General features: G+C 34.6%; 1 protein-coding gene and 1 long non-coding RNA gene across 2 annotated transcripts; both read left to right on the forward strand.

Annotated features, from left to right (window-relative positions):
- The first annotated feature begins 1,090 nt into the window (after positions 1–1,090).
- LOC18422856 (uncharacterized) lies at positions 1,091–2,081 on the forward strand. The gene is made up of 2 exons (XR_016058954.1): positions 1,091–1,354; positions 1,437–2,081. It is a non-coding gene; the product is annotated as an uncharacterized LOC18422856 (long non-coding RNA).
- A 3,350-nt stretch (positions 2,082–5,431) lies between these two features.
- LOC18422855 (uncharacterized) lies at positions 5,432–6,118 on the forward strand. Its single transcript, XM_006827522.4, has one exon. It carries the CDS (start codon positions 5,432–5,434, stop codon positions 6,116–6,118), a length of 687 nt encoding a protein of 228 aa, XP_006827585.1.
- The last annotated feature ends 2,243 nt before the right edge of the window (positions 6,119–8,361 follow it).

Below are 8,361 nucleotides of genomic sequence, written 5' to 3' on the forward strand. Positions count from 1 at the left end.
TTACTCTCTAAAGTGAGAAAAGACAAATAGTAATACGAAGTACGTAAATATGGTGAGTGAAAGGATCGATCAGAATAGGGCGAACTCCTGCACTTTTACAGAACAAATGAGAAGCGATAAGAGAGAAACAGAGAAGCCTCTGTTCTATGATTTCTTTCAATTATTTTTCTGGACGCTTTTGTCTTCCATTTTCAGTTTCCGATGCATTTTTCACGAAAAATGAATATTACTTCTTTTTTTCCTGATGGGAGGAAAACGAACATTCATGGCCTTATGAACTCTGATCAATTTTTTTTTTTGGATTTTTACAGGTTACAAAAGTTCTCTCTATGTAAAGCGTTTTGTTTCCGTGAAAAATTAAAGTTGGACTTACTTTCAATTATTTGTCGAAAGGCTCTGGTTGTGTCATACGGTTTTGTGTACTCTCAACCGAGACAAATAACCAGTAATAAGAAGCCATTGAACTCGGCTTGATCAGAGGAGAATTGGAACCTCACCATTTTTCAACATTCCTCTTCCATTTCCCATGAATTTTATCTCAGGATAAGAACCGGCAACAACAATGCTTAAGGTTATGGAATCAAACAAGCAAATTTGAACATAAACTAAAATCAAAATTTTATCTTTTGGGTTGGATTTCGTGAAGTGCAGAAGGAGAGAGATAATGTTGATATTAACTTCGGTTTAAAGTTTTTCAAAACATTACGATAATTAAATAATCATGAAAATATATTACGATAATTAAAGTATTGTAATGTTCTTTATACAGTATTTAAATTACAGTAATATTCATTGCGGTACTACCGTAAATAATATTTTAGTCAAAAAAAATATATAAAAAAAAAAGTGTAGAGGTAAGTTTGAGATGTTGGAAATTTTTTTGTGATTTTCTTAAAATTGTGGTATATTAACAAAAAGACTTCTATCAAATAATAATAATTATAATATAAAAATTCCATCTTATCCACAAAGCACTCAGCCGATACTCATCGTTCCACATAGTTATACGTGTCAAAACTCTCACCCAACAAAACAAACGCCAGATTTTCTCTCTCTAACAAACTCGTATGAACACATTATGCTTCTCTCTTTCCCTCTAAATTTTTTGAACAAATCAGGCTTCTCTCTCTAACGAAGAAAGAACAGGGAAACAATGACGAAAACAGAAACAGAGAAAGAGAGAGCAGAAGCTCCATTTCAGCATAAAATGTCAGGTGGGGTGGATAGTTCAGCCTCCAAAGATATCACAGCAGAAAACCCATTTCCCCCCAAGAACCAAAGACCCTCATTCTTCCTCTCTTTCTGGCAATTTTATTGTCTCTCCATAGCCATAACCATCTCTGCAATCGGATTAGTAAGCTTCAAAGACATGGCCTTTGTAATCTTCTCTTTCTTCTACACGTTTATCTTGTCTAAAGTGGCCTTTCCTTTAACAGTCTCCACTCCAAGAACTCCAGTTTTCAAACAAGACAACAAATGGCTCAAGTCCTATATCCAGGTTGCAGCAATTATAGGACTGTTATTGCCCACTGGCTACATTTTTGAGGGAATTTTAGAGGGAGATGAGGAAGGAGCTAAATTTGCAGCACCCCATCTTTTCTTGCTGTGTTTTCAAGTCTTCATGGAAGGATTTGCTTTCTCCAGTAAGTTTTCATTGGGTGTCAGTGCTTTTGTGCCCATCTCTTACAATACAAGGAGGATTTTTACACTGGTGGATTGGGTCAGAGATGAGTTTGGAAGAGAAGGGATTGTGGGCTCTATGTGGAGGTTACAAGCTGGGCAGTGGCTTGCTGTGGTTAATTTAGTGTTGTGGTGTTTTAATCTGTTCTGTTTCTTGCTTCCAGTTTACTTGCCACTAGCATTCGAGCAGTATTACAAGCCTAAGGTCTGATTCTCTCTCTCTTGGGTAGCTATGGAGAAAGAGTCTCCTACACGCAGTAGGAACTCAAGATGTTAGGTTGGGGCATCTTATCACCTAGCTTTACGCTCATTCCTTAGTGTATGAATGTGGGACTTGTAATCCTAATTATGCTTGTGATACTGATTTCTCTTGAAAATGTTAATCTCAATTATACTTGTTATACTGGTTTCTTTTGAAAATGTTAAGTATAGATAGAAGTCATCATCAGAATTAGAAATATCGGCTGTTTCAACTCAAAACCCACAGGTTAGATCGGAACCCGGTTAACCCTAGTTTCAGAGGTCCACTCAGGGAGTTGCACAAACAGGGTTTTTTTTTTTACAAAAAAAAGCAGATATTTGTTTTGGCCATTAAATTTTTTTTAAAAAAATATAAAATCTCAAAAAATAAGGGATTTATTTGTATCTTGTTTTTGTATGTTTTTAATCATTTGGGCAAAGATTGAAAAGCATTAATGAACACTTATTTTTATTTTTTTCCATATTTTTTAAAAAATATTTAAAATATATATGTGTACAAATCGATCGGTTAAAATCCATTTTTTCGCTACTTTTCAACTTCATTTGAATGTGCTTTATTTAATCATGCTTTAAATATGTTTTTCATATTTTTTGAACTAGCTGGTTTATCGATTACTAGGACCTAGCCGGGTTTACCAAATTAGAAGCGATCATGTAGTTAAGTGTGAGAATATTTTTACACCAATTAGCTGTCAATTGGTGTGAAAAAATACATCCAAAATTATTGGTATGAAAATATTTCCACACCTAACCACATAATTTTTTTTTTTAAATTAAAATATTTCATAAAAAATATTCCACCCCTAATGTACCCAACATGGAGAATACATTGTAATTAGGTTGTGATAAAATTTTTCCTATGATGAACTAAGCCTAATGAAAGTATTGTGTAAACTTCTTTAAGTTGTATGATCAAAGTAAGCTTCAAAAAAAAAAGCTTAATTGATTTCCCTTAATAATGACATGGCTTCGGTTAGACTTTGATTTAAATGCAACTGAAATAAATTTGATGAAAAAAATTGATAGAAATTAAGGTTTTGGGTAAACCGCATCCAAAAGTTATTATTCATGGTTAATCGTGACCAAAACAAAAAAGGACAAGATGAAGGATCAAATTTTCATCTCAATAGGGGCGTTTATAAACGGGTGCGGTTTGTATAAGATCGTAAATATTGAGAAAAAACAAATTCAAGTCCTAAATGGCCGTTCATTTTCAAGATTTTCATGCGTTTATAAATTTGCTTGATTTGAACTATTTTTGGAGATTAAAATTTTAGAATTAGAAATAAAAATAGATTCTCACATCATGTTAAGAATTTACAACACCAAAATTGTAGCTCATGATTTGGAGGTACATCTTAATTTGATTGTTTAAGATTGCAACCTTATACAAACCATACCCCTCTTTTAATATCAATTAAAGATTAAAGGCATGAGTCAACACAGAGTGATATGGTATGGCCCATGGTAAAGCTCTCGTATAACAAAGCAAAACAAAAAGAATTAACCGCGGCTAAAAGCTGAGACTTGATTAAATGCCTCTAAAACAATGTGTGACTAAAACCTTCCTACGTTTATCCATTTGCAACATTGTGGCCAAGAGTCATTTTTTTTTGAATAATTAGTGAGAATGGACGGCGAGACCCTTAATTGGGCTCGGTTGGGATTATCATCACGACCCTAGCCCCATTCTCACCCGTAAGTCTCTTGATTGTAAGCAAATCAGGTAATCATCTTTAATGTGTGCTTCTTAAAGATCATTCTTTCTAAGATGATCCTATGACCAAAATTGTCAGATCTACTGTGCGGCTTTTGCCACTCCCGCCATCCAGGCCGTCCAATGTGTGCGAGAGTCGGTGATGACTCTCAACATGATATTCTCGATGCTCTTTGCCTCTTCCTTCTTGGGTACCAGAATAATGGAGGAGCATTCATGGAGGCATTGATCTTACTCTTAATCATACAATTCTTGCAGCATTAGGACAACCTCCACTTTGGTTAGCTCCCAAAACTTTTCGAAGAGGGCTAAGTTGAATCTGTCATGCCTAGGATCCTATCTCTTCCAATGCTAAATATTGCTATTTCAATCTCATTCATTTCAAAAGGTTTTTCCAACCAGTTTGAGTGCTTTAGCAAAAGCTTTCTGAAGGGTTTGCTTGAAAAGCACTTGTTTGAAGTAATAAAAGTTTTTGCTCCACAGTACCACAAAAATATCCAGGGTCTCTATGAGGCATCTCATAGTTTTTTTTTTTTTTTTTTTTTTTGGAATTTACTAAAGCATGGAAAAATTAAGTGTTTTCATTGCTGTCCTTGACCAATTTCACCCATGAGCACCGTCTCTAGAAGATTTCTTCTTGTCATTCTTGGATCTATTACATTAAACCTCTATCCTTGTCATTTTCCTCCACAAGTTGAGAATGGGTCGGATCGGGTTTGGATCCATTGGGATCCAGATTTAGATCCAAAAAGTATACATGGGATTCAGATCCAGATCAAGACCCAATCGGATCCATAAATTTGGATCTAGATCCAAATTTGAGGTATACATGTGATTCGGATCTAAATCTAGATCCGATTGAATCCAAAAAACTTATTTTATATCTATAATAATATATAACAAAAAATATTATAAAATATAAATGCTATATCACATATATTTATGTATATATAATATAATATTTTAATAACCATGTAGGATTTGGATCGGATCAACTTGTACCTGAATCCAATCCAAATTATTATTCAGATCCTGATCCGACCTGTTGGATCGAAATCTTGGATCCATTTCTAGATCCAAATAAGATCTAAAATTCGAATTTTGGGTTGGATAGGGTTAATTCTCAGCCCTAATCACAACTGACTATACCCCTGCCCCCTAATTTCCTTCCCACCTAAGCCAAGACTGATAGTTCCTTAGTAAGCTCTATATTCTCTTTATAAGAAGTGGTTATCTATGTGTTCACAACAGAAACCACATTGTAATGTTCACATCCATCCATATATTATTGAACACAAAAACAATATTTTCACCATTACTTAGAGTCATGCAATTTCTCTTATAATAATTAATAACCCTTCATTGAAAAATAAGATAAAAAGAAAAACATTGGAAAGCTTTCCCTTTTATTGTGGATTTGAAGCACATATACTCTCTCTTCTCTTGCATCTTCCCATTAGAATCTAGCCTGAAGTGTGGCCATGAAAAATAAACCCACTTATCCAACAAAAATAAAACAAAATCTTTACTCTCCCACACTCCTGCTTCCATGTGGCAAGACATGGGGTGCAGATTATAAAGCATCAACCAAATATCTTATTCTCTCTCTCAACAAACAATCCCATAAAATTACAACCCTTCATTAGTTTATCTCTCTTAGTTGCCTTAGAAAGACTGGGGAAGAGCATTGGCCCCTGACAAAAGAAGAAGGAAAATATGAGAGAGAGATTTAAGGGTTAAAAGTAGTGCAGATCTCCCCATTTCTACAACAAAATGTCAGGTGGGGTGAGTAGTGAAGCTCCCAAAGACATCCCTCAAGAAAACCCAATTCCCCCCAACAAGCCAAGGTTCTTCCTTCTCACTCTAAGGCACTATACATGCCTCACCATAGCCATATTCCTCTCTTCAATTGAAGCAGTAAGCTTTCAAGACATGGCCTTTGCAATCTTCTCCATCTCCTACACAATTATCTTGTCCAAAGTGGCTTTCCCACTTATAAATTCCACCCCAACAACAAGAGTTATCAAAAAAGACAGTAAGTGGCTCACTTCTTATGCCAAGGTTTCAGCAATTATAGGACTTCTGCTGCCAATTGGGTACATTTTTGGGGGGATTTTGGAGGGAGATAAAGAAGGTATTAAGTTTGCAGCACCCCATCTTTTCTTGACTTGTTGTCAAGTTTTCTTGGAAGGGATCTTTTTCTCAAGCCAGTTTTCATTACCAATTGGTGCTTTTGTGCCTGTGTTTTATAATACAAGAAGGATTTTTACATTGGTGGATTGGGTTAGAGATGAGTTTGGAAAAGAGGGGAATATGTGCTCCTTGTGGAGGTTGCATGTAGGGAGGGGGATTGCTGTTGCAAATTTAGGGTTTTGGTGCTTCAACTTGTTTGGTTTCTTACTTCCAGTCTTCTTGCCACTTGTGTTCAAACAGTATCATGGATACAAGGCCAAGGATTGATTGTGGTTTGCATTTCATCTAATTTGGTCCATCTCTCTCTAAATCAGCATTTATGTATGTAGGCTTGTAATCAATTTTACTTGTACTCTCTCTCTCTTAAAAAATATACTGTACTGTAAATAAAAGTAAAATTATAAAGGATAGACTTATTATTGCTCTATTTTGCTCAACTAGTCTTCTCTCTCATTTATCGATTCTCTTACATCATAGGATCATGTTTCACATCTGGCTTCAATCCTAAAATGTTAGTATCCTTATCACGTTATGGTTTGCTTCAATCCTAAAATGTTAGTATCTTTATCACGTTATGGTTCACCTTCAAGAAGCTAATTTCTAATCTATTTGAAAACGCAGAGGATTATATGCCACTTGCAAAAGTATATTGTATATTTACTACCTTAGGTAATAACCTAGCTATGGTTGTTTTTATGATCTCTATTTTTAAAAACTTAACTTCCTCAACCTGTGTACCAATCTTATACAAAAATACTATTTGAAGTAATTCGTACCTCAAAAATAATCAAAGTATTTTGATCTCCTATTCTATTTCTCTACAAACGACTTAAATATTATTGGCATATTGTAAGTAAGAAGCAATTCGGCCAAAAATGAGATATTTCAAATCTGTTAAGAAACTCGATTGACTTAAGGCATCATCTGGCTAAAAGTTTCCCCATTACGGTGAATGAAAAAGGGGATAGAGGATCCTTGTTCTATACTTATGGTGGATTTGAAGAATCCCTTACTTTCCCCATTTAGAAGGACCTGATCGAAAATTGATAACCATTAAGCTACATCCTCCCTCTCGATCAAAAGCCCATTTGGCCCATGATGTCCAATAGAAAATCCCAATAAACACAGTCACAAGCCTTTTTGAAATCAATTTTAAGCGACTCCTAGGTTACCATCTCTCTTTGTAGAATGAATGCACTCTTGAGCCATCATAATATTATTTACAATTTGTCAACCTTTTTTATAGGCCGATTAAGGGAGGGAGACAACATTAACCAAATAAATGGGAAGCATGTTAGCCAATACTTTAGCAATCATCTTATATAGACTCTTAATGAGACTTATAGGTCTAAGATCCCTATAATTTTAATGGAGTCTTTGAAGGGATGAGGGCAAGAAAGAGGAATTCATAATCTTACCGATCTTTTCCCTTGCATGGAAATCATCAAACATGAGAAGTATATCATTTTTGACAATCTTCAATAATTGTAGAAAGAACCTAAGGGGAAGCTGTAAGGACTAGGTGCCTTATTTGTTGGAAAACGAAACACAAAACTGATCTCATCTAAATGAAAAGGCCTTTCCAGCAATCTAGCTCAAGTTTCAATTGGGGGAAAGATTATGAATATGGGAATTTGGGTCTCGCAATGGCTATACATTCTTTTTGGAAAGTGATTAACAATAGCTTCTTCTACAACTACGACATCATCACTATCAACCGCCTAAAGAATTGCTTCTTCTCCTTGAATTGGAAGTTGCATGAAAGAATTTAGTACCTGATATCCTTCTTTCAACTATTTAATTATCGATATTTGCTTCCAATAAATCACTTCTATTCGACAGTGAAATTTTAGCTAATTTATAGCCATCCCAATCCAACTCCTGCAAATTTATCCTAGTGATATCTTATAATGATGGGTAATTGCTCCTTTAAGATATGCATTTTATATTGAAATTTTTGCTAGAAAATATCGAGTTGTAAATATTTATTCATTTTTTTGGTTGAAATTTTTGCTAGACAATATCGAGTTGTACATATTTATTCATTTTTTTGGTTTTAAGAATATATCTAAAATAGTTGACTGCTTCCCATCTCAAAACCAGAGCACTCCAACGAATCCTTGGTCTTTGGTAACGTTTTAAACAACAGATCACTGACCTGGATCACCCATCCAGATTTTCAATCCAATTCGGATCGACAATCAAAATGAGATCTGGATAAGACAAGAAATCATTACAAAAATTTTTAAAAATAATTTTTTTTTTAAAAAAGGAGCCAATTTTGATCAGTTATCCAAGACCACCGTTTTATTAGAAAATTTTCCAATTCTTAATACTTAGCAGGAATCAATTTAACCTAATAATTTTCAGTCCAAATCAAACAATCCGAAATTTTTTCATTAAACCTTGCTCTTTCTTGCTTGAGAAGCAAAGAAGAGGATAATTTTCACCTCGCCCTATTTGCTTCGTTAATGCACAAAAGTGACCGGTCTTTGTAACGTGTAACCTTT

Source organism: Amborella trichopoda, chromosome 7 (assembly GCF_054954075.1).
Source record: "Amborella trichopoda isolate Santa Cruz 75 chromosome 7, AtrichopodaSantaCruz75HAP2 v2.0, whole genome shotgun sequence".
NCBI lineage: Eukaryota > Viridiplantae > Streptophyta > Magnoliopsida > Amborellales > Amborellaceae > Amborella > Amborella trichopoda.